Source organism: Carcharhinus amblyrhynchos, chromosome 14 (genome assembly GCF_965287045.1).
Source record: "Carcharhinus amblyrhynchos chromosome 14, sCarAmb.v2.hapA, whole genome shotgun sequence".
NCBI lineage: Eukaryota > Metazoa > Chordata > Chondrichthyes > Carcharhiniformes > Carcharhinidae > Carcharhinus > Carcharhinus amblyrhynchos.
Window position 1 is genome coordinate 68,721,893 of NC_137337.1, and position 27,278 is coordinate 68,749,170.

Genomic DNA, 27,278 nt, shown 5'->3' on the forward strand with positions numbered 1-27,278 from the left:
AAAGTTAATTATTTTGGCTTTTAGTCAAAGTAAATAAATACAATTGTAACAAGCTTCACAAATTGGGATGATTACTTCCTATTAATTATGTCTTGATGGTTAATTTGCAGGATAGGACAGAGTGCAGAATGTCACCATGATACAAATTGGACCAAAGTAGGTCTTGTCAATGAACCTGAGTGCCTCACTCTCTTCAGGTCTGTCCTATGAGGAGAGGCAAAGTTGGTTAGGATTGTATTAATTGGAGTTTAAAAGAGTGAGGGGGATCTCAGAGGAACTTATGAAATTCCAAAAGAGTTGGACAGGATGGATTCAGAAAGGATGTTCCTAATGGTGGGGAGAGTCCAGAGCTCAGCTTCACAGTTTGAGGATAAGGGGTAAACCTTTTAGAACTGAGGTGAGGAGAAATTTCTTCACCCAGAGAGTGGTGAATGTGTGGAATTCACTACTATGTAGTTGAAGCCAGGACGTTGTGAGATTTGAAGAGGGAATTAGATATAGCTCTTGGGGCTAAAGGGATCATGGATATGGGGGGAGGGGGGATCGGGATATTGAATTTGGCCATCAGCTATGATCGTAATGAATGGCGGAGTAGGCTCGTAAGGCTGAATGGCCTACTCCTGCTCCTATCTTCTATATTTCTGTGTACCAGTTGCTGATAACAATACAACATGACATAAAGGGCAGGATGTTATGGCCTTGCTCATCCCAAAACCATAAAAATCCTGCCTGAGGTCAATGGACATTTCCATTGTCCGCCCCGCACCCGCTCTGATTCCGTGACGGCTGGGGTGGTAGAATTCCGGCCAAAGCGTTTCCGTGACATTATAATAACCCACCAAACGTTCCAATTCTCTTTATTATTTAACCAGCCATCACCTTAAACATACCAGTTATGATGACATTTAGGAACAAGCTCTTGCCAACTACACTTCCGTGCTTTCCTCCAGGAATAGTTTCCATTTCAGCGGAGATGGCATCAGTCAGCGCTGTCAGTCTTGGTGAGTGCAGTCAGTACAATTTCTGTGTAATGTTCTAATTAAGTATCTCAAGTGGAAGGACAAAGCCCACGGTGCAAGGTACAATCCAGTTTGCAGGGAAGTGCAGCGTTGAGATGCCACGGCAATCGAGTTTAAAAGGCCCTGTGAGAGGAAGAACTGTCGATGGCAAGGGCTATGACAAAAATTAAACATTTATCCACAGCATCTTGTATTAATTACACTCTCCCCCCCTTGCCATGGGACCTACAGAACGGCAAACAGGTTAAATTTAAAAACATAGAAACATAAGGGCTATAGCAGGAGGAGGCCATCCAGCCCTTTGAACCCGCTCAGACATTCATTTTGATCATCGAATTCAATATCCTGATTCCCTCCCCGTCCCCCCATATCCCTTAATCCCTTTAGCCCCTAGGGCTATATCTAATTTCTTCTTGAAAGCACAGGGTGTTTTGACCTCAGCTACTTTGTGCGGGAGTGAATTCCACACATTCCCCACCCTCTAGGTGAAGAAAGTTCTCCTCACCTCAGTCCTAAAAGGTTTACCCCTTTTCCTCATACTATGACCCCTAATTTTGGCCTCAGTGACTGCCCTTGATAAAGTCTAGGTGTTATACAGTAACAGGAGACAGGCCTGAAATTCTCCCATCTCACTCACCATGAAAAGTTCCAGTGGACCATTTAAAGGTCCATAGAAACATAGAAGCAGGAGTAGGCCATTTGGCCCTTTGAGCCTGTACTGCCATTCATTTTGATCACGGCTGATCATCAAATTCAATATCCTGATTCCCCTATTCCCTCCATATTACTTGATCCCTTTAGCACCAAGAGCTATATCTAATTCCTTCTTGAGCTTAGGTAGCAATTTCTGGTCTTGGGGTCTAAGTGGCTGGAGCTATCCACTCAGTTATTCTCCCATTTGGGACCAAGTCCCATGGTGGGAGTGGGAATGGGGAGGCTGGCAGGAAACCTCTTGGCTCCAGCCTCATTAATTCCGCACCTGGAGTTTTTGCGCCGTATTGTGTGGGGCAGAGATGATGGCACGGGTCCCACCAGCACCTCTGGGTGCCATGTTGAACAGATGCCCAACATCATTGACCCACCATTGAAGAAAGAAGATGGAGCTGCTAAAACAAAATAAGCTTCCAGGAGACCTCATGGGGACGCGAAGGCCTTGTGGTATTATCGCTAGACTATCAATCCAGAAACTCAGTCAATGCTCTGGGGACCCACGTTCAAATCCCACCATGACAGATGGTGGAATTTGAATTCAATTTTTTTAAAAATCTAGAATTAAGAATCTACTGATGACCATGAAACCATTGTCGGGAAAATCTATCTGGTTCACTAACGTCCTTCAGGAGAAGAAATCTGCCGTCCTTACCTGTTCTGGCCTACATGTGACACCAGAGTCACAGTAATGTGGTTGAGTCTTAATTGTCCTCAGGGATGGACAATAAATGCTGGTCCAGCCAGCGTTGCCCATGTCCCACGAATGAATATAAAAACAAATTCTGAGGCTGGAAGATGGACACTGAATCTGGAAGATCCCACAATGTGGAGATGCCAGTGTTGGACTGGGGTAAACACAGTAAGACTGTGAGACTTCTTACTATGTTCCCACATCCACTGTGGCATTCCAAGCCAGCTGGTGGCCTCCATCCTGAACTCTGGAGACGACTCGCGACCAATTATTTAGAAACATAGAAGATAGGAGCAGGAGGAGGCCATCTGGCCCTTCGAGCTTGCTCCGCCATTCATTACGATCATGATAGCCTGAATTAGCTTAATCTCAGGCGCTTGCCTGGATTGGGGCATGAAGATCGTGGCTTCAGACTTTTCCGATGTTTAACGAGGAAATTTGGGCAGCACGGTAGCACAGTGGTTAGCACTGCTGCCTCACAGCACTAGAGCTGCAGGTTCGATTCCCAGCTTGGGTCACTGTCTGTGAGGAGTCTGCACATTCTCCCTGTATCTGCATGGGTTTCCTCCGGGTGCTCCGGCTTTCTCCCACGATCCGAAAGACGTGCTGGTTAGGTGCACATTGGCCATGCTAAATCCTCCCTCAGTGTAACCGAACAAGCGCAGGCGACTGGGAATTTTCACAGTAACTTCATTGCAGTGTTAGTCTAAGCCTACTTGTGACATTAATAAACTTTAAATTTCTGCTGAACCAGTACTGAATATCAGATATGCAGTCAGAGCATTCAGCCACAACGGAGGAGATGAGAGTGACGGTGATGGAGGGGTGGGTGTGAGGGGGGCAGGGGGAGTAGAGCTGGGTATCATCAGTATCCACTGTGCCGTTGGGATGTTGGCGAGGGGCAGATGTGAAATAAAAGGAGGCCAATGATCAACTATTGGGGACACAGACAAGAGCAGGAAGAGGAGGCATTGCGAGTTAGATAGAGAAAAAAGAAACCAGGTGAAAACAGCTGGATGACAATGAATCATAAAAACCCTATAGTGTAGAAGGCCATTCAGCCCATCGGGTCTGAACCAACAACAATCCCACTGAGGCTCTATCCCCATAACCCCACACATTTACCCCACTAATCCCTCTAACCGACACATCTCAGGACACTAAGGCTCAATTTAGCATGGCCAACCAACATATCTTTGGACTGTGGGAGGAAACTGGAGCACTCAGAGCAAACCCACCCAGACACAGGGAGCATGTGCAAACTCCACACGGACAGTGACCCAAGTGGGAATCGAACCCAAGTCCCCAGAGGCGATAGTGTTAACCACTGTGCTACCATGCAGTATTAGTGCTGGATAACAGTATGAAAGAATGCAAGAGATTACTCTGATCAGCGAATACCCTTTGGAAATCTGGGGCTTTCTGACGGATCCATACAATCGTAAAATTCATTTGATTTCTTTTGTTCTGGATCGACCTTCAGAAAGAAACTAGTTAAGGAGATTATGGGCGGCACGGTGTCACAGTGGTTAGCACTGCTGCCTCACAGCGCAAGGTTCAATTCCAGCCTCAGGTCACTGTCTGAGTAGGGTTTGCACATTCTCCTCATGTCTGCGTGGGTTTCTTCCGGGTGCTCCAGTTTCCTCCCACACTCAACAGACGTGTGGGTTAGAGGATTGGTCATACTAAATTCAACCTTAGTGTCAGGGGACTAGCAGGGTAAATACGTGGGGCTACAGGGGATAGGGCCTGGGTGGGATTGTGGTCGGTGCAGACTCGATGGGCCGAGTGGCCTCTTTATGTACTGCAGGGATTGTATGATTCTGAGAGCTTGGGCCAACTTGTCCTAAATCAACAATCCTGGGGAGCCAGGAATTTCCACAGAAAGCTAACAGTGAACTTTCACATAAAGATATGATCAGGGATCATGTTTCTGGGCCAGATTTACACTGAGCTTTCGTGCAAGGGAAGCAATTGTCAGGTTTTGACATCATAACATAACCCATTACGGCCCAGGATCATCCTGGTGCATTTGTATTCCTGTACAACTGCAGTGCATCCTTATCACAATTCACTTACCTACTTCCGGCTCGCTTACAGTGTAGCCCAGTCTAAGAAAGTGTCACCTTTAGGAGTTGAGCAGATGATGTCATACTGGGATATGGACTGGAAAACCTGAATTAACAATGTAACTGATTAACTTTGGCTGCAACTTGTGACTGCAGTTATGTCGGTGATGCTGTGGGATTATACGAAGGATACGGCGGGATTGAAGTTGGATTAGTCACTGTTGATTTTGCCAGCTCGATCTTTATCAGACCGCAAGTAGGAAAGTGAAAGAATAGTTAAAGTTTGTTCACCCATGAAGCAAACACTTAAACAGAAATGCATTCTTAGGGCAGGATATATGCAACAAAATGACCAAAAAGCCGATTCCTCTCTCACGGAGACACTTACGGGAAGGATTTTTAAAATCCAATTATGGGATGCGGGCATCGATGGCGAGGCCAGCATTTATTGCCCATCCCTTGTTGCCCTGAGAAGGTGGTGGTGAGCTGCCTTCTTGAAATACAGCAATCCCACAATGGCACAGTGGTTAGCACTGCTGTCTCACGTCACCAAGGACCCAGGTTCAATTCGTGGCTTGGGTCACTGCCTACGTAGAGTCTGCATATTTTCCCTGTGTCTGCATGGGTTTCCTCCGTGTGCTCCTGTTTCCTCCCACAGTCTGAAAGATGTGCTAGTTAGGTCCATTGCCTGTGCTAAATCCTCCCTCATTTGTACCTGATCAGGAGTGTGGCGACTTGGGGATTTTCATTGTGGTGTTAATGTAAGCCTACTTGTGGCTAATAAATAGACTTTACCCTGTGATGTGGAGATGTTGACGTTGGACTGGGGTAAGCACAGTTAGAAGTCTGACAACACCAGGTTTAAGTTCAACCAATTTATTTGATAATGAACTCACAAGCTTTCAGGGTTTGCCCCTTAGTCAGGTGAATGGAGAGTTCTGGCCTCAGACAGAGCATATAACAGCACAGACAGTTTACAGATTACTGATTAGAATGCGAGTCTTTACAACTAACCTGCTATTCAAGTCTTAGAGATGCAGACAATGTGAGTGGAAAGAGCATGAGGCATAAGTTAAAGAGGTGTGTATTGTCTCCAGACAGTACAGCAAGTGAGGTTTTGCAAACCCAGGCAAGTCACGGGGATTACAGATAGTGCGACATGAACTCAAGATCCCTGTTGAGACCGTCCTCATGTGTGCGGAACTTGGCTATCAGTCTCTGCTCAGCGACTCTGCGCTGTCAAGTGTTGTGAAGGCCGCCTTGGAGAATGCTTACCCGAAGGGCAGAGGCCGTAGCACTGGAATCCTGGGTCCGGGAATTTCAGAATTTTGACCCAGTGACAGTGAAGCAATGGCTGACATACTTCCAAGTCAGGATGGTGAGTGGCTTGGAAGGGAATCTCCAGGTGGTGGTTGTTCTCAGGTGTCCGCTGCTGTTGTCCTTCAGGGTGGTAGTGGTTGTGGGTTTGGAAGGTGCTGCTAAAGGAGCTTTGGTGAGTTCCAAGGTGGAAGCTCGTCCAGGGATTTCATTGTGGTCAGGGGAACAGACTTGAAGCATCTTTCTGGTGCTCATCCACCATATGGGGTTTGTGGGCATCTTGTAACAGTGAAAGGGCATTTTGAAACAGTTTGTATGGACACTGGCCATGAGGGATGACATTGTGCTTGACCACTCACAGAGTTCACCATACAAGGAGGAACCAACCCCTGATGGCTACAAGTTTTGAATATATGTGCAGAGGGGAATAAGAAAGATGTGCCTTCCCTTTGCCTGCTGCTCTACATCTAGACATTATCAACATATCAGTAATTAGATTTGCCCTCCCAAGTACCCAATCAGCACAATCAAGGATGAGGATATTATGAGTATCGTTCAGGGAATGTGTAACCCTTTAGTGCCTTGATTGAGTTAGAGGCATAATACCCTGGTAAAAGAGACCAATAATTGTTCTGGGGGTTAACAAGGCCGGAGACTGTGGGGAAGATTCCACTTTGTTGATATCATCCAAACAACTGAATGTAAAATCCTTTGATCCCATAGCTTAAGCCAAGACAGGGCTCTGGATGAAAGAGATCAGTTGTCCTGAACTTTAAAGGGTAAAACACAAACTGGATTTGGAGGATTCAGTTCCTCTAGGATATTTATATAACGAGGTCTCCATTGAATTGAAAGGGCTCTGTTTATGAGTTTTGCTTTCCATTGATGTGTCCTGCTTGGTATTATTAGCACTGCTGCTTCACAGCTCCAGGGACCCAGATTCGATTCCAGCCTTGCGTGAAGTTTGTATGTTCTCCCGGTGTCGGCGTGTGTTTCCCCCAGGTGCTCCGGTTTCTTCCTGCACTATAAGGGTTGTGGATTGGGTTGATGGGCCATGCTAAATTGCCCCTCAAGGGAATAGCAATGCAAATATGTGGGATTACGGGGATAAGTGGGGTTGTTGCCAGTGCAGGCTCGATGGGCGGAATGGCCTACTTCTGCACTGTAGGGATTTTATGAAGAGGAAACATCCTCTCTACATCTATTAGGTGGATATTAGGTGGTTAAAGGTGTAGCATAAAGGGTTATCTGAATGGATGCACTAATCTATCATTCAGATGATGATTTGTCACTGACATTAACCAGTCATGGGCTCGACACTCTGTACAGCAGCTAGGCAGCTCTCAGGGGAGATGTGTCTTCTGGGTAACCCATCCTGTACAAATTGTAAACAGTGTAAATAAACTGGTATGAAGTAAATACCCTGGTGTGCCTATCACTGGTCATCACAAGAGTTCAGGCCTAGCATGTTCCTCAAACAAAACGCATAATAGTTATCTTGGATTAGCCATTAGCCTTGCCAATGGGAGTGACCCTCGGAGCTGCACACAATGAACGCAATGGAAGTAAAAGAAAAGACACTGGGCGGGATTTCCGGCCATATTTGTCCCGAAACCAGAAAATCCGGCCTGAGGTCAGTGGGCCTCACCCACTCCGATCCCCATGGTGGACAGGACAGTAACATTCACCCCCACTGTCCCACTGTTTTGAAAGAATTAGTGAGAATGAGTCACTGAGACACCGCCTGATTTTAACATAGTAAGGATGCAATGAGGAACAAAGCAACTTTAACTGTAGACTGACCATGCCTAGAAAATTAGCCTCTCTGCACCATGGTCAAACAGCATTAATATAATTCATTAAGCTAAGTAACTTAGGCACTTAAGCTTAAGTAAGAGATAATCAAGTAACTCAAACTCATTAATATCAAAGCAAAATTTTTTAAACTTTATTCCAATCCAATCCAATCAAATCAAATCCAATTCAGAGTCCCAACATGTTGAGACATTCCCGATCCAAGCTGATAAGACAGGGCTCTCACCTCCCGTCTTGGGCTTGACCTACATGATCTAAGCTGATTGGAGCAGGTGTAGCTCCTCCTCCAAGGCTTGATCTCATTTGCATCTTAGCCAAAAAGGCCGAGATACCGCTTTAAAAAATTGCTTCAAATGAAGCTAAAATGTAACCCAATGACTTCAACCAAGCACAGCACGTCAACACTACACCTGATCTTAGCCAAATATAAAAGCAAAATACTGCTGACGCTGGAATCTGAAACAAAAATCTCAGCAGGTCTGACCGCATCTGTGGGGACAGAATAGAGCCAAAGGTTCACGTCTAGATGACCCTTTGTCAGAGCAAAGAGCAAACAGAATCACGAGGGTGTCGTGGGGAGAGTAACGGCATGGTGGTACTGTGGTTAGCACTGAAGCCTCACAACGGCAGGGACCTGGGTTCAATTCCAGCCTTGGATGACTGTCTGTGTGGAGTTTGCGCATTTTCCTCGTGTCTGCGTGGGTTTCCTCCGGGTGTCCCAGTTTCCTCCCACACTCCAAAGATGTTGGGGTTAGGTTGATTGGCCATGCTAAATCGACCTTTAGTGTCAGGGGGATTAGCATAGGTGGAGTTATGGGGAAAGGGGCTGGGTGGGATTGTGGTGAGTACAGACCTGATGGGCACAGTGGGGATTCTATGAAAAACAGAAAATGCTGGGAAATCTCAGCAGGTCTGACAACATCTGTGGGGAGAGAGAATAGAGCCAACATTTCAAGTCAAGGTGACCCTTTGTCAGAGCAAAGAGAATGAGCAGAGAGTTATACCACGAGGGTGTGGGGTGGGATGGGGACAGGGGGAGAGTGGTGCTGGAATAGGAACAGAATGAAATAAAATGAATGGAATTGAGGTGAAGGTGGAGGAGAGAGTCTGTGCTCTGAAGTTGGTGAACTCAGTGGAAGGTTGTAAAGTTCCCAATTGGAAGATGAGGTGCTGTTTCTCCAGTTTGTGTTGGGGTTCGCTAGAACATTGCAAAAGGCCAAGGATGGACATGTGGGCAGGAGAACAGAGCGGTGTGTTGAAGTGGCAAGCGACAGGAAGGTCTGTGTCCTGTTTGCATGGGAAGGTGCTGTGGGCAGGGGGTGAGATGTTGGGTGTGATGGAGGAGTGGACCAGGGTGTCCCGGAGAGAACAGTCCCTGTGAAATACTGACAGAGGTGAGGGGAAGACGTGAATACAAAAAAATGAATGCATAAGAATATGGGTTAGGTAATTACTTCAAAAATTGAGCTCACAACTTCTGAAAGAAACCAAAGGTTAAAAATAATTGTGCAGGTGAATGTTACATTTCCCCACATTTTTAGGGAATATTGCATTATTCTGTACTGAAGGCTGTGCTCCTGTGTGTAAATGATTTAATTAAGCCTGAAAAAGGTTACAAGAGACAGGTTGTCTTGGAGGTTTAAGATATGGAAGGGCAAATGTGCTCGATGCATGAATTTGTAATGAGCCTTTCCTGGTGGAGCATTTTATAAATAATTAGGCTAAGGTTTCAAAATTTAGGAATTACCTAGGGCCCGCTTTTTCAGCTGTTTAATTACAAAGGGTGTACAACTTGCAAAGGTTTCATAGGCAAAAGAAAGTAAGTGAATTGTATCTGACTTGAAAGTGAGGAAGATATGAGAATTCTTTACAATTTGGAAAAGTTGAGGTCAAAAAAGTGCTGAGGACCACAGAACTGTAGGTGAAGGGGGAAAAGTATATTTAAGGACACGCGTTGAGCTGATTTGATGCTGGCTGTGTGAGGAAGATCTAGAAACAACTCTGGGGCTGAGAGAAGATGCCGTTTGCATCAGACAAGCCTGAAAAGTGTTGGGTTGCAAAAAGCAGTCTTGGATTTCCATAGCAGAGTAGGAGTGAGTTTTGAGTGTTTGCGTGGCATGCCTTAATGGAAGCTATAACAGCTTTGCCTTAGGTAATAACACTGGGTTTTCATTGTTAACTGTGTGCCTGTGTGTGTGTGGTGGGGGGGCCGCTGCCATGGAGGGATTGAGGCTGCGGGGGCGGGGAGAGGGGGAAGGGAGATAGGGACTGCCAGGGGGGCAAGATCGGGGCAGGCTGGCCCGGGCACATCCAGGAGGCCAGTAATCGAGGGGTGGGGTGGGGGGGGAGGGTCGCATGGCCAGTGATGCAGGGTCACGGGACTGACCAGTGACTGAGCTGGCCAGCAATTGGGAGGCTGGCAATGCGGGGCCACTGCATGAACACCGATCATCACTATGGCAGATTGGCGCATGTGCAGTGGCGCACTCAGCACTATGCTGCCGGCCTCTCGAGCGGGAATAGACCCTGCTCACGGCTTTTTCATCACAATTCACACTAGGGCACTCCATGGTGCACATGGTGGGAGGTTCACTTTGAAAGTTCTGCTGAAAAAAGCAGAGGGATTTACTGCAGTTTTACATAAATTCGGCACTTGGAATTTGTTTGGGAGAATTCCCCACAACAAGGTTCCACCCTGTTATGTTAAGAAGTCAACAGACAGTTGCTAAGAAAGACAGAATCGATTGAATCTATACTGAATCAGAATCTATTGTGCTTGGAAACGCACGCACTGGGGTCAAGCAGTTGCAAATAAATCATTTCTGCTGAACGAAGAGTTTGAGACAATTTTAAAATGTCCTGGTGCAAATTTTCCCAAAGAAAATTGATGCCTAAATGCTAAATGAGAGTTCAGGATAACAATGCATCATATCAAATTAATATTCTCAGGAAGCAAGGAAATTTATAAGCAAATAAATAACATTGTAAATCCTGTGAATGGGTTTTTCAAAATAATAATGAACCGAATATTGCTATTTTAAAAAGTGAGGAGTATTATTTTTTACACAAAGGATTCTTCAGTGAAATAGAAAGGAAATGTTGCCACCGTTCACACCAGTGGGATTTTCCCTTCCCGCTGCAATCAACAGAGATTTGACTGGACGCCAAATTCTCCAACCTCGCTGTAACAGGAGTGTGGCGCCAACGACTGGTAAGATCATACCCAAAGATTGAGGAAGTTTTTGACAGACATTTTTATTTCTGACTGGCATTGGGAAAACAACATGCCTTTGTTCAGCATCCTCGATGTTTAAAATAATCCAAAAGGGCTTAGCAAATAACAAGCAAAAGCAAAATGAAGAGCTTCAAGTTAGGCCTCTCTGGCATGGGCCAATCCTTAACTTGTGGTGAGGCTTCCCAGAATCCTTTGACTCAGACTGATTTGAAGTGCCAGCCAACACAGCCATAAGGCCATAAGATATAGAAGATGCATTAGGCCATTCAGCCCATCATGTCTGCTCCACCATTCAGTCATGGCTGATATGATTCTCATCCCCGTTCTGCTGCCTTCTCCCCGTAACCCTTGATCCCCTTATTGATCAAGAACCCATCTGACTCTGTCTTAAAGGCACTCAATGACCTGGCCTCCGCAGCCCTTTGTAGCAATAAGTTCCTTGAGTTCTAGTCTCTCCCACGAATGGAAACATCCCCTCCACGTCCCATACCTAGGCCACTCAGCCTATTCCAGAACCAGCTCCCACTCACGAGTTCCCCTGGGTTGGCAATAAAAACGGCATTATTACTTAAAATCTACCCTTTTCTCTATAGCAGTGTAACTACCCCATCCTCCCCAGTATACTCCTTCACTTAAGAATAGTTATTTCAGACTGCTAAGTCACCGAATGCAATTATTACAATATACTGTTTTATACCTTTGCACAACAGAGGGATAAATCAAGTCATAAATGCTGACCAGTGTTACAAATATTGCACTGCACCACACAAATGAATGGTAATCTTCGCAGTAAATTCCAGATAGATTCAGCTCCACTTTATAAAGCAATCTTTAGAGAGCCAATTACACATTCTCCGAATATACTGTTTGACAATGGCAGCAGTATGTTGGAATTCAAGATCTTAGGGTAGCACAGTGGCAAGCACTGCTGCCTCACAGCACTGGAGACCCAATATCGATTCCCAGCTTGGGTCACTATCTCTGCATATTTTCCAAGTGTCTGCATGGGTTTCCTCCAGGTGCCCCGGTTTCCTCCCACAGTCCGAAAGACGTGCTGGTGAGATGCACTGGCCGTGCTAAATTCTCCCTCAGTGTACCCGAACAGGCGCCGGAGTGTGGCGACTAGGGGATTTTCACAGTAACTTCACTCCAGTGTTAATGTAAGCCTACTTGTGACACTGATAAGTAAAAAACTATTTATTCTACAAGTATTACTGACATTTTTTTAACAAAAATATGAGTTAAAGCAAATAGCATCAGCGATACCCTGGAGAATTTGAGGTCCCACTGATCTTTGATCGTTTTTGATTCACTGCAGGAAGTCATGCAGAAATGGCTAATCAATACTTTTCACAGAATGAGATAGATGAATTCTGTTTCCACCAGTACAAACTATTGGCTGGGTAAAATATGAACAAAAACAATAATATGATGAAGATCCCCATGCACGACTCACCAATTTTTACTGATTCACAATAGAAAGCATCCTTTCCGGATGTATCACAGCTTGATATGGCTCCTGCTCTGTCCACTACAAAGAGTTGTGAACAAAGCCCAGTCGATCACACAAACCAGCCTCCCATCCGTTGATTCCGTCTACACTTCCTGCTGCCTCAGAAAAGCAACCAGCAAAATCAAGGACCCCACGTACCCCAAACATTTTCTCTTCCACCTTCTTCCATTAGGAAAAAGATACAAAGTTTGAGGTCACGTACCAACCAACTCAAGAACAGCTGCTGCCATCAGACTTTTGAATGGACCTACCTCACATTAAGTTGATCTTTCTCTACACCCTAGCCATGACTGCAACACTACATTCTTCACTGCACTCTCTCATTTCCTTCTCTATGAATAGTGTACTCTGTCTGTACAGCGTGCAAGAAACAATACTTTTCACTGTATGCTAATATACGTGACAATAATAAATCAAATCAAATGTGACAATAATAAATAAAATAAAATAATCTTAAATAACCAAAGAATGCAAAGGGCAACATGGCATTTGTACAGCTCCAATGCATGTTGAACTGCCTTGCCTCTGACCTTTCCCACTATGGATATATCTGACTTCATTCATAGGGAAATTGGCATCGCTGGCTGGCCAGCATTTTTTGCCCATTCCTAGTTGCCTGAGGGCAGTTGAGAGTCAACCACGTTGCGTCACATGTGGCCCAGACCAGGTAAGGATGGCAGATTTCCTTCCCTAAAGGACATTAGTGAACCAGGTGGGTTTTTTCTGACAATTGACAACAGTTTCATGGTCATCAATAGATTCTCAATTCCAGATATTGTTTGTTGAATTCAAATTCCACCATCTGCCATGGTGGGATTAGAACTCGGGTTCTCAGGACATTAGTTGAGTTTCTGGATTAATAATATAGTGACAATACCACCAGGCCATCGCCTCCCCTCTACCTTGAGTATAGAGCAAGCAGTTGTGTTCAAACTGTGAGATATCAGAGGACTAGTTATTCTGGGATTTGTATCAAGGTCACCAAAAAATATTTTTAAGCATTTTGGCTCAGACAGTAACCTCCTTCCCTCGAGACCAGAAGGCTTGTGGGTTGGAGGCCTGCACCAAAGCTTGAGCACGTAGCACCGCAGAGAGGGAGCAGGATTGTTGACAATGCCAGCCTTTGAATGAGATATTAAGCTGAGGCCTTGCTTATCTGCTCTGGTTCATTCACATTGATGTTAAACATGCCCATGGTTTACTAGAACAAGAGAAGGGGGTTCACTCGAAAAATACTTGATCAACATTCCCACATCCAATGTCACTAAAAAAAACAGTAAGAAGTCTCACAACACCTCGTGACAAACACGAGGGGTTACTGGTTCAAGGTGAGGTTTAACTCAGATATGAGTGGGACGTATTTTACGCAGAGGGTGGTGGGGGCCTGGAATGCACTGCCAAGCAGGGTGGTGCAGGCGGACACACTGGGATCGTTTAAGACTTATCTGGATGGTCACATGAGCAGACTGGGAATGGAGGAATACAAAAGAATGGTCTAGTTGGACCAATAAGCAATGCAGGCTTGGAGGGTCGAAGGGCCTGTTTCCTGTGCTGTATTGTTCTTTGTTAACACCAAGTTAAAGTCCAACAAGTTTATTTGGAATCATGAGCTGTTGAAGGAACAGTGCTCCAAAAGATCTTGATTCCAAATAAACCTGGTGGACTTTAAGCTGGTGTTGTGAGACTTCTCACTGTGTCCACCTCAGTCCAATGCCAGCATCTCCACATCATGACTGAAAAAACAGACCATCTGCTGAAGGTCACCATTCATCTCATCACAGTTTGTATAGATGTGAATATAGAGGTTTTTTTGAAGTTTATTTATTAGTGTCACAAGTGGGCTTACATTAACACTGCAATTGAGTTACTGTGAAAATCCTCTCATCGCCACCTGTTCAGGTACACAGATGGAGAATTTAGCATGGCCAAATTTAGCATACCCAGCATGCCTTTCAGACCACCGTCATCCCCTTCTGATTCTAGAGGTAAATATCAGACTGGTTCCTAATAACCAGACATAGGAAATATAGGTGGATGCCCTTATCCCTTCAGATGGCAACTCAGGATAAGAGAGGGCAAGACCTTTCATTGAAATTGCACATTCCATAACATACTAAATTGTTTTGCAGATATTTAAGTACTTTAGAAGTGTACCCATTTTTGTAATGTAGGAAACAGAGCAGTCAAATTTCCACAGGCTTGTCTTTCCCTGAAGCCATCAGCCTTCTAAATGGTCCTATTACATATAAGCTGATCTCTCTCTTCACCCTTTCTGTAACTTCAACACTATGTTCTGCACCCTCTTTTTTCCTTCTCCTCTAAAGTTTATTTATTAGTCACAAGTAGGCTTACATTAACACCACACTGAAGTTACTGTGAAAACCCCCAACTCACCACACTCTGGCACCTGTTTGGGTACATTGCAGGAGAATGTAGCATGGCCAATGCACCCAACCAGCACGTCTTTCGGGCTGTGGGAGGATTGCGGAACACTCGGAGGAAACCCACGCAGACACGGGAAGAATGTGCAGACTCCGCACAGACAGTGACCCAAGCCAGGAATCGAACCCGGGTCCCTGGCACCCAGGTTCTAACCAGTGTGCCAAATGGTTACTTGCTTATGTAACAATGGCTGCTGTAGTCCAAAGAAAAAATGTATTCACTGCGTAAATGCCTTTGAGATGCTTCGGTGACGTGGCCAGAATAGCATTAAATTCTAGCATTTCTCATCTGCTGCAGAAGAGAGAGGTGTCTGGTACTCTGTCAATGAACTGGCTTCAAATGCAGTGAGAACCCAACCCATTCCTTCTCTGAGGGCCTGTTGGACTTTAACCTGGCGTTGTGAGACTTCTTACTTTCTCTGAGGAAAGCAGAGCAGTACATTGAGATCATGGGCTGAGAAACAAGAAAATATCCCAAAGTACAGTAACACCCAGATAGTCCTTTCACACTTGTATTTTATCCCTTTGTCAATAGTCGGATAAATCTTCCACTAAGACTCTCTTGATTTATAACTACAATTGTGAATGAAAATGGTTCAAATCAAAAATTATTTCATATTAAACACAATCTCCAATTAAACTATAGTAGTCTTTAAGTTAAAATAAACTTAAATTCACATTGACTGGTGTCGGATGTGTCTCCCAGGTTGGAGCATTCAGTCAATTAACTAACATGATCAAAGAAAATTCTGGATTCAATACCATGGCAACAGTAAAAGTTTATTTATTAGAGGCACAAATTGGCATACATTAACACTGCAATGAAGTTACTGTGAAAATCCCCCAGTCACCACACTCTGGCGCCTGTTCGGGTACACTGAGGGAGAATCGAGCATGGCCAACGCACCTAACCAGCACACCTTTGGGAGGAAACTGGAGCACCTGGAGGAAACCCACACAGACACGGGGAGAACATGCAAACTCCACACAATTAGTGACTTGAGGCCCGAATTGACCCCAAATCCCTGGTGCTGTGAGGCAGCAGTGCTAACCACTCTGCCACTGTGCCGCCCCACTTCTTCCTGACCACTATGGGAATTGTAGCGGGTGAGGGGCAGATGCACAGGCCTGTCGCCCTCAGGCGGGGTTTTCTGGCCTTGGGGCAAGCGTGGCCACATAATTCCACCCCAGTTCCATGCTCACCAGGTTTGTGTGCCGTGTACACGTGGCGGGGGAAGGGATTGAAAACCGCGGGCAGGAATTTTCCGGCACCTTCTGAGCCCAATCGCAAAAGCTAAATAGGAGTCAGATGCCTGCACTGAGTGGGAAACTGTCATTCATACAATCATAGAATCCCTGCAGCGCAGAGGAGGCCATTCAGCCCATCAAGTCTGCACCGACTCTCAGGCAGAGTGTCTTTCTCAGGTCCTTTACTCTGTCCTATCCCCATGACCCCTCACATTGTACCCTTACTAATCCATCCAACCTACACATCTTGGGACACTAAGGGGCAATTTAGCATGGCCAATTCACCTAAACTGCAAATCTTTGGACTGCGCTTTTCCCCAAATTGTCCAATTAAGTGGGCTAATCAACCAATTAAAGATAAGGGGGAGGCAGTGGCATAGTGGTGTTGTTGTGGGGCTAGTAATCCAGAAACCCAGGGTAATCCTCTGGGGACCCAGGTTCACATCCCACCACAGCAGAAGGTGAAATTGGAATTCAATAAAAGATCTGGAATTAAAAGTCTGATGACCATGTAACTACAGTCGGTTGTCGTAAAATTACTAACGTCCTTTTGGGAAGGAAATCTGTGATTCTTACTCGGTCTGGCCTACATGTGACTCCAGAGCCACAGCAATGTGGTTGACTCTCAAATACCCTCAGGGATGGGGCCATAAATATTGGCCTAGCCTGCGACACCCACATTCCATAAGCAAATAAAAGACAGGCTCTCAAAGCAGAAGGGCCAATTGGAGATCTTGTACTTTGGCCGTTGGTGCTGAATGTCACAAGAGGAAAGTGAGGGTGCTTCAAAATGGAAATGCCTGCTCTCCAACATGGTGAAATTTGAAGTTGATAGAATCAGTAGCTTGGCTGGAGGGGCCTCTAAGCCTCTCAGGAGCACTGGCCTTCTGCTTTGCCACTGGGAGGCTGCCTCAAGGCAATTGTGCCATCCCTCATCACCTGGAGGCCAACCAGTAAATCTCAGTTGGCCTCCATTGACAAGCCTTCAGGGGCCCTTGAATGGGTTAGTTGGCTGCCCAAGACTTAGACAGTTAAAAGGTCAGTCCCAGGGTTCTAACTTCTGTCAAGAAAGCCATGATGGAATGACAGATGGGTGTCAAATCAGGACAGTGTTGAATTTGGCCTTGACCATCAGCCACCTCCTCTCCACTCCCTGCCTATGGCCATCGGTGAAGGAAGGCCACTGAGGTAAGGCTAGTGGAGGGCATCTGACTTCTGTCGAACTTGTGGTGGTACACCCTTCAGCTGAGAGTGGCAAAAATCTATTTCCATCACCAGAAAGTAAGTGATAACTTGTGTAAAGTTAGCCTATAGTCAGCAAAGGAGTCTCATCAAGAACTCTCCAAAATTGTACATCCTCAGAATAAGCTTTACTCTTTCTTATTAGTGTTACAAGTAGGCTTATACTAACGCTGCAATGAAGTTACTGTGAAAATCCCCTAGTCGCCACACTCCAGCGCTCATTCAGGCACACTGAGGGAGAATTTAGCATGGCCAGTGCATCCAGCACATCTTTCAGATTGTGGGAGGAAACCCACGCAGAAAAGCATTCAGACTATGGACACATACACAGTGACCCAAGCCAGGAATTGAACCCAGGTCCCTGGCACTGTGAGGCAGCAGTGCTAACCACTGTGCCACTATGGCACCCTGTTACTATATGAATGTTACTACATTAAAGGCAGAAGGTGACTCTTAATTCTATAAACAGATTCAGATTCAGAGATGAGCGAGAGCTTGAGCGAGATTTTGAATGGTGCTGTGTTGCTTAAGGAGCATTTCTAGTATCGTTTATTTTTAGTTTCAACATAAAAAAAATTAGTTCATTAGTAAAAGTGATCACGCCTGTCAAAACTCCGATTCACAGTATAGTTGACACTCCTGGCAATCCATTCTCAGCAAGCTACTTGGAGAGGAGAGCAGAATTAATTCAGATCAGAACAATCCAGAATTATAATTTGTAATGTGAGCATGAACAAGGATTCTGATTAATCCTTGGGAGATTGTCACAAAATCACCAAGTAATGAAGAATGTTCATTACCTCTGAAATAAGAAATTTACAATTCTGTTACTCAACGCTGGTAATTATGGTGTTGCTGCCGGGAATGATGTAGCGATGGACACAGCCAGGCAACTTTTATCAAATCTAATTGAAAGAATTATATTTCATCAATAAACAATTAGATGTTTTCATGTAATCTCCAAGCTAAATGCTTCCTGAAATTTGTCGGATCTGCTCAGGCCATAGTATAGTGTCAGCCAGTGACCCAAACTGGGTGTAAATAAAACATGATGTATGAGGAGAGATTGACTAGGTTAGGATTGTTTTCGCTGGAGTTCAGACGAATGAAAGGGGGCATTTCATAGACACTTATAAAATTATAACAGGACTAGGTAAGGTAGATGCAGTAAGGATGTTCCTGATGGTGGGGGAGTCCAGAACCCACGGTCACATTCAGAGGATCCGGGATAGGCCACTTAGGACAGAGGTGAGGAGACATTTCTTCGCCCAAGAGTGGTGAGCCTGTGGAATTCATTACCACAGGATGATGCCAAAGCATTGAATGTATTCAAGAGAAATGGAATGAATGGGATCAAAGTTATGGGGAAAAGCAGGATTAGACTACTGAGTTGGACAATCAGCCATGGTTGTAATGAATGGTGGAGTAGGCTCGAAGGGCCAAATGGCCTCGTCCTGCTGCTACCTTCTATGTTTCTATGTTCCTTTGTAACAGCAAGCATTAGCAAACTCTTGTGTCTCAGGTGCAATCACCTACAAGCAATACATTATTCTCAAGTCTCAAGAGCTCACGTACCAACAGACTCAAGAGCAGCTTCTTCCCTGCTGCCATCAGGCTTTTGAATGGATCTACCGCATAATGAGTTAATGTTTCTCTGCACCCTATCTATGACTGCAACATTACATTCTGTGCCCTCTCCTTTCTTTCTCCCCTATATACTCAATGAAAGGTATGTCCGCCCGCAAGAAACAACATTTTTCACTGTATACTGATACATGTGGCAATAATAAATCAAATCAAATCAGTTTCAAACAATAGCATGCACAAATCCACGCACAATCTCAGAATCCCCTTGCTTTATTGCAATGAGCCAGCAGAGGAAGTGAATTACTTAGCAAACGTCTCAGTTAAGAAAGCCTTTGGGAGTTGCAGTTTATCTTAACTTCTAAGCAGGAAGCTTGAATTCCCCACGCTTAAAAACAGCAAACAATAGCAAATCCTGCAACAAGACAAACCGAGATGACAGCGGAGAAGGTTGCATTTTCTACAAGAGCAAAATAGTGTCAAATTTTCTTTGACTCTCTTCTTGTGAAGCTCCTTAAGCCGTTTTACTAAATTAAAGGCACAGTATAAACACGCATTGTTCGCCTTGCAGGAGGGAAGGAAATTAAATTGCAGAAAGTAAAATTCAATCTGATGCCTTTGCACTGGAATACAACAGCCCTTCAACGATCCTGCACATATTGAAGGCACTTTTCCAGGCCCTTGGAGTGGGATCTTTCACCCCCGCTTCTCCCCCCCCTCAACCCCCTCCTGACTGCCAGGCACAGTGGGTGACAAGGGCGATAATATAATGCCGCAAAGTTTGTGTGCAGGTTGCCTGACTCCACCCCACCTCTGTGTCATTCTTGCGGGGCTAGGATTAGGGAGAGACACTGGGCTTCCTGCTCGCACATGACCAAGAAGAAATCCAACTTACTCAAGCCCAACCCAAGTCCAATTAGAGGAAGCTGGCTGAAATTTTCAAATCAGCTTCCAAACTCCTTCAGGCAGTGAGGGCCAGGTGCCTGGGGGCAGGTTTGGGGGATAGTCAGCGCTCCAGGAAGGCCTGGAGGCCTTGCCTGCCTGACTGGTGGAGGAACAACCTCAGATCGCTTTGTAGAGTGGCATGGCTGCACAGTGGTTGCCTCAAGGTGCCAGGGACCCGGGTTCAATTCCAGCCTCGGGCCACTCTTTGTGTGACGTTTGTACATTCTCCCTGTGTCTGCGTGGGTTTCCTCCAGATGCTCCACTTCCCTCCCACAATCTAAAGATGTGTGAGTTAGGTTGATTGGCCATGCTAAATTGACCCTTAGTGTCAGGGGGATTAGCAAGGTGGGTGCTTGGGTTAAGGGGATAGGGCCTGGGTGGGATTGTTGTCAGTGCAAACTCGATGGGCCAAATGGCTTCCTTCTGCACTGTAGGGATTCTAGACATAACACCATAAGGCTCTGACCACCAGAGATCCCCACAACCCCTTCCTGGCAGTGGTGACCTGACTACTGAATCTGTTCTTTTACTTCAAAGATAGCACCTCCATTTTGAAGCCTCCTCTCTCTTCCTTACCCTCCATTCCAGTCTGCAGTTCCTTACACTCTGGCGCCTATTCGGGTACTCTGAGGGAGAATTCATCTTGGCCAATGCACCTAACCAGGCATCTTTCGCACTGTGGAAGGAAGCCAGAGCACCCAGAGGAAACCCACACAGACATTGGGAGAACGTGCAAACTCCACACAGACAGTGATCCAAGCCAGGAATCGAATCCGGGTCCCTGGCGCTGTGAGGCAGCGGTGCTAACCACTGTGCCAATGTGCTGCCTACAGCTGGCTATAAATTAATAAGTGAGTTGAGGCAGACGTGTTAGCGACATTTAAGGCTTATATAGATAGACATATGAACAGATGGGGAATAGAGGGATACAGGTGATCGGGCAATGTGGTCGGGCAATGTGATCGGCACAGGTTTGGAGGGCCGAAGGGCCTGTTCCTGTGCTGTACTGTTCTTTGCTCTTTGTGCAGATCATGATCATCAGAAACTTCCAAGTTTTGCGAGTTGACATCTTCGAAAGAATTCAGATGGCTGTCTGTGTTACACTGCCTTTTCATTATATAGGGCAGAAAAGGGTTGGCAGTCAGATTAGCCGCTGCTATCATGAGTAATTCTACAAACGATTAAAGGTTGACGAACGCAATTCTGTCGCTCCATTGAGATTCCCCCACCCCCACTCCCCACTCCCCCCCATCCCCCCAGCCATTTAAAGGTTGGATGAGTAGGTATGACTGTCAACTTGAATCATTTGAGTAAGTGTTACTCATTCCACCATATAACTTAGTCGTTTGAGGGTTTCAGGTTTCCTAGTTCTTAAATTGGGAGCAACTGTAAAAACAATAAATTGGTCTTGTCCTCAAACAGTACAGTTACACATTACTCACAGAGCAGTCACAATTATCAATACCCATTGAAATAGCCACACATTGATCACTTTTTCACACTGTGTCATTTGAAATTAAAGTCCTAATCACTGCCAACGCATCTGTTTGCCTGTTGCATTTAGATTTCAGCAGCATCGCAGCCAGGAACATTTGCTTCATCAAACAGCTTACATCTCTCTTGTAGCCAACTTGTTCTTGAATAATAAGTCTATGGTGAAAGTTAAAATCTCCAAAAAGACTCTTCAATTTGGCCTGCCGTGTTTGCCGAAGAAGCACTTCAACCACTCCCCGCCTTCTCCCTGTAGTCCTATCCGACCATACAATACTTGCAGTGCTGAAGGAGGCCATTCAGCCCATTGAGTCTGCACCAACTCTCCAAAACAACATCTATCCCCGCAACCCCCATGCATTTACCACGGCTTATCCACCTCATTTACACATCCCTGACAATTTCACATGGTCAATCCACCCAAACCACACATCTTCGGGTTGTGGGAGAAAACCAGAGCTCCCAGAGGAAACCCACACAGACATGGGGAGAAAATGCAAACTCCATCCACAATGGCCCAAGGCCAGAATAGAACCCAGGTCCCTGATGCTGCAAGGCAGCTGTGCTAACGGCTGTGCCACCACCCCTTTCACTCTCTCTTTTCCTAATAATCTAATTCCCTCCTCAGTGCCTTAATTGAATCTGCACCCAACACATTCTCAGGCAGTGCATTCCAACTCCTAACCACACAAAAATGTTTTTCCTTATGTTGTGATTGCTCCTTTTGCGAAATACCTAAACTCTGTGCCCGTTCATTCTCAATCCTCTCCGAGTGAAACTGTTCCTTGCAATCTACTCTGGCGAGACGTTTTGTGGCTTTGAATACCTCTATTGAATCTCCACTTAGCCTTCACTTCTCCAAGGAAAACAATTCCAACTTCTTCAGCCTATTTATATGACTGGAGTTCCTTTGAGCTTGAAATCATTTTGTGTGTCTCTACCCTGCACTCTCTCTAATGCCTTCAAGTACATCCTAACGTGTGGTGCCCAGAGCTGGAAATGATGCTCTAGCTGAGGTATAGTGATGGCCTGGATGTATTTTCACTAGACTATTACTCCAAGAGCTCGGCTAATGCTCTGGGGACCTGGGTTCAAGTCTTGCCATGGCTGATGGTGGAATTTAAATTTAATAAAAAATAACTGGAATTAAGAATCTACTGATGACAGTGAAACTGTTGTCAAAAAAACCCATCTCATTCCTTAGTGCCCTTTAGGGAAGGAAATCTGTCTGGCCTTCATGTGATTCCAGAGCCACAGCAATGCAGTTGACTCTCAACTGTCCTCCAAGGGCAACTAAAAATGGGCAATAAATATTGGCCAGCAGCGAAGCCCATGTCCCAAGAATGAATAATAAAAAATTGGCTACAAATTTAACACAACCTCCTTGCATTTGTACTCTGTGCCCCTAGATACCTAGGATGCTGTATGCTTTATTAACCCCTGAGTCAATCTGTCCTGTCATCATCATTGATTTACGCTGATGTACACCCAGGTCTCTCTACTTCTGTGCCTTCTTTAGAATTGTACCCCTTACTTTGTGTCATCTGTCTGATTAAAATTAATCACTTCATGTTTTTTCTGCATTAAATTTCACCTGTCACTTGTCCACCCATTCCATCAGCCTTTTGAAGTTCTACATTGTTCTTCTCACAGTTCATAATACTTACTAGTTTTATATCATCCACAAATTTTTGAAGTCATGCCTTGCACACCAGACTAGGTCATTAATATATCAGGAAGAGCAGACACCCTAACACCAATCCCCTGGGGAACTCCACTTTAGACCTTCCTTCATGGTGGCACAGTGGTTAGTACTGCTGTCTCACAGCCCCAGGGATCCCAGGTTCAATTCCAGTCTTGGGTTACTGTCTGTGCGGAGTCTGCACATTCTCTCCATGTCTGTGTGGATTTCTTCTGGATGCTCCAGCTTCCCCCCATAGTCTGAAAGATGTGCTGGTTAGGTGCATTAGCCATGCTAAAATTCTCCCAAACAGGCGCCAGAGTGCAGCAGCAAGGGGATTTTAATCAGTAACCTCATTGCAGTGTTAATGTAAGCTGACTTGTGACACTAGTATAAAAAAGTTCTGAGAAACATCCATTGATTACCACTCTCTGTTTTCTGCCGGTCAACCCATTTTGTATCCTTGTTGCTACTATCCCTTTTATTCTATGGGCTGTAATGCTGTTAGGTCTGTTGTGTGGCACTTTACCAAATGCCTTTTAGCAGCCCATCTCCAGTTCACACTAACTGCATCACTCTCAACAACCCTCTCTGCTATCTCATCAAAAACATTCAAGCAAGTTAGGTAAACACAAACATTTTAACAAATCGCTGCAGGCTTTAACTAACGAAGCTGCATCCGTCCGTGTGACCAGTAATCTTATTCCAAATTATATTTTCTATAATCTTCCCCAGCACAAGGTCCAACTGACTGGCCTGTAGTTGCTGGGTGTAACTTTTTTGAACAATGGTGTAATGTTTACAATCAGACTCAGGAAGACATGAAAACTCTAGCCAGTGCCTCTGCAATTTCCACTCACTTTTCCCTCAGAATCCCTTGGATGCATTTCCTCAGCTCCCAGCACCTTATAAAGTTTAAGTACAGGCATCCTATCCAATACACCATCCCTATCAACTCTAAACCCTCCAACTGTCTGAATTACCTCCTTTCGCACTATGGCCGGGGTAACACCTTTTTCCTTGGTAAAGAAGGTGCAAAGTATTCATGTAATAACTCAGCCAAACCCCCCGCTTCCATGCTTAAATCAATTAGTCCCATCCCTCTGTTTACCAGCCTTTTGATTTGATTTGATTTATTATTGTCACATGTATTAACATACAGTGAAAAGTGTTATTTCTTGTGCGCTATACAGACAAAACATACCGTTCACAGAGAAGGAAACAAGAGAGTGCAGAATGTAGTGTTACAGTCATAGCTAGAGTGTAGAGAAAGATCAACTTAATGTCAGGTAGGTCCGTTCAAAGGTTTGACAGCAGCAAGGAAGAAGCTGTTCTTGAGTCGATCATTACGTGACCTCATACTTTTATATCTTTTTCCCGAAGGAAGAATGTGTTAGAGAGAATGTCTGGGGTGCATTGGGTCCTTAATTATGCCGGCTGTTTTGCCAAGGCAGCAGGAAGTGTAGGCAGAGTCAATGAATGGGAGGCTGGTTTGCATGATGGATTGGGCTACATTCACAACCTTTTGTAATTCCTTGTGGTCTTGGGCAGAGCAGGAGCCATACCAAGCTGTGACACAACCAGAAAAAATACTTTCTATGGTACATCTATAAAGGTTGGTGAGAGCCATAGCTGACATGCCAAATTTCCTTAGTCTTCTGATTTATCTTTACTTTTGGATATCGTCTTAGGGTAGTTGTCCACCTCGCTCATTGCTTCTCCATTCCCCTCTGAATCTCCTATATTCGTAGAATCCCTACAGTGCAGAATGTGGCTATGTGGCCCATCAGGTCTGCACTGATTCTCCTAAAGGGCATTTCACCTAAGGTCCTCCCCTCCACCAAATCCCTGTAAGCCCCTGCACTTACCATGGCTAATCCACCTGACCTATACAAGGCAACCAACTGATTCAAGAACAGCTTCTCCCCTGCTGCAATCAGACTTTTGAATGGACCTACAATATAATAAGCCTCTTCACCTTATCTGTAAGTGCAACATTATATTCTGCACCCTCTCCTTGCCTTCTTCCCTATGCAATTTATGACTGGTACGCTTTGTCTGTATAGCGCGCAAGAAATAATACTTTTCCCAGTACATGTGACAATAATAAATCAAAGCAAATCTTTGGACATTTTAGTCTGGTTTTCAGGCACAACTTCTGTCTTAAGTGCACTTTTTTCTTCTCATTATTAATCTCTATATATTTTTGCCATCCAGGGAGTTCTGGATTTGTTTATCTTTCCCTCTTGATGGGAATATACCTTGGCTGTGCCTGAAATATCACACCGCCCACTGTGGAATTAGTCTCATCTGCCAACCTTCATTTCCAATCGATCTCTGTCCACAGGGCCTTACAGGTGCTGTTATTCCATCCAGTCATTAATATGAGCAAACAAAATCAGTGCAAAGGTAAACCAGAGTGATACATTTCAAACTAATAACCTTTTTCCAGCTCACGTCAGCAAACTGGAGAAAAAAAATAATGACACTTCAAAGAAATGCGACAGAGTGCACTGGGAAGATTATTATTGATGTTAATAATGTTGGCTGTGCCACAGTATTGTCCTATTTCTGCCTTGGAAAGATACAACATACTGAACTGTGATACAGGAAAAGTCAATAATACTGAGATTTCCACTGGGTAAATAATTTGCCCTTTGTCCGAATCAAAATAAACACTGTAATTGTTTAATTAGTCTTAAATGCAATAATATTTGTATTGGTACAGTCCCTTACGTATCAAGCTGAAATGTCTTTAAGTGCATTGACTGCCTTTTGTGGGCAAACACGGGAGTTGTGCGTTGCACCCACAAGAAGCTTATACTCTGTAACTTGTCAGCTAAGTCAGATAGTGTGGCCAGAACGTCCAGCCCTCCCGCGAAAGATTTGTTAACACTGTTGAAAGTCCACCTGAACACAAAACAGGCAGAGAGCTTCCCATCCTCAACAGCACAGCTGGACAAGGATCTCTGGGTTCCAGCTAGCAAGGACTACAAGTTTCCTCTTACACCACAGTAAGGTAGGCACGTTCCTACAACGCCGACTTGAAGAGTTCACACAATCCACTCAAAGGACAAACAATTGATCAGCCTTTGCTCGAATCCCCTCTCCAACGAGGGGGCAAAAAGACAACATCCTGGATTTCAAACAGTTAAAACGCACGCCCTACCTTCCTGTACACCAGCATATTGGGAGAACTGTCTTCGGCCTCAGTGGCCCCACACACAGCTTGCTCTGACGGTCCTTGGGCCATGTCAGGACTTTTTCCCCGCAGCTTCTGAATGGGGTTGGAGGAGGAAAATGAAATCTGTGACAATCCCTTCACACCAGGCGGCTGGCAGACAAAGTGTGTTGATGTTTTGAGATGTTGGGGTGGAGGGGGCGGGGTGGTTGGGGGGGGGGGGGAGGGAGGGAGGCTGGAATAAACACAGTCTCGCAGATCTACTCCAAGGAGAATTAATGAGCGCTTGGCTCCCGAATGAATGACAACGGGCAGGAGCACAGGAAGAGATAAAGGGAATCAAAATTTTAGGGAGACAGTGCTCGCTGGCGGCGAGATTCCAAATCTGCAACATCTTATTCTGTAAATACAGTTTCCCTCTACTTGACGCACTGGCTGCAAACTATTTTTAACTCCAAAATAGGATGGGGAGTGGGGGGATGAGAAATAATTCTACAGAGGGCATTATTTAAAAAGCTGTGCATATATGTCACACATCCCCATTCAAAACACTTACTCCAAAGTAACCACCCCAAAGCAGATGAGGATGTCTAAGGATATTGTGCATAAATAAATGTACAGATGCATACACACAAACACACACATATTTTATCCCTCCCTCTACCTCATCTGCTCTACGGCTAACGTACCTTGGCAACCGAGGATGACTTTCCCCTTCTCTGAGCGGCGAATAGGAGATTCAGACAGCGATGAGCATATTTTAACTGGTGGCGTGGAGGCAATTCTGCTCAGATAGATTGTTTTGTTTCAAGCATTCAGTGGGTGTTGTGGGAGGGTGGGGGGTGGGAGGGTTCCGCCACTACCAGGAGGATGGAGACACTGAGGCAGGGCTCCAGGTGAGTGGAGTGAGAGAGAGAGAGTGAGATAATGTGGGAGAGGTGCCGCTTAATTCAGAGTGCTTGGACACTCACTCATTCATTCACTCACTCACTCGTCACTTCCAACCCAACCAACCTGCAACAGATACAGATGCAGCGGCACCAACAGCGCCCACTGACGCTTTCAACTCCCCTACACGCTCATTAAATCGGCTGA

The 27,278-nt window shown here is 45.1% G+C and overlaps 1 protein-coding gene across 1 annotated transcript in view; it reads right to left on the reverse strand.

The window, feature by feature from the left end:
• Nucleotides 1-26,945, reverse strand: part of LOC145352298 (regulator of G-protein signaling 6-like) — a 444,005-nt gene extending 417,060 nt beyond the window's left edge. The window contains exons 1-2 of the mRNA XM_080202050.1: nt 26,873-26,945; nt 26,172-26,279 (exon numbers count right to left, since the gene is read on the reverse strand). Of these exons, the coding sequence (XP_080058176.1) occupies nt 26,172-26,255 (84 nt within the window). The 5' untranslated portion in view covers nt 26,256-26,279; nt 26,873-26,945. The remainder of the gene's footprint in view (nt 1-26,171; nt 26,280-26,872) is intronic.
• Between the last annotated feature and the right edge of the window lie 333 nt (nt 26,946-27,278).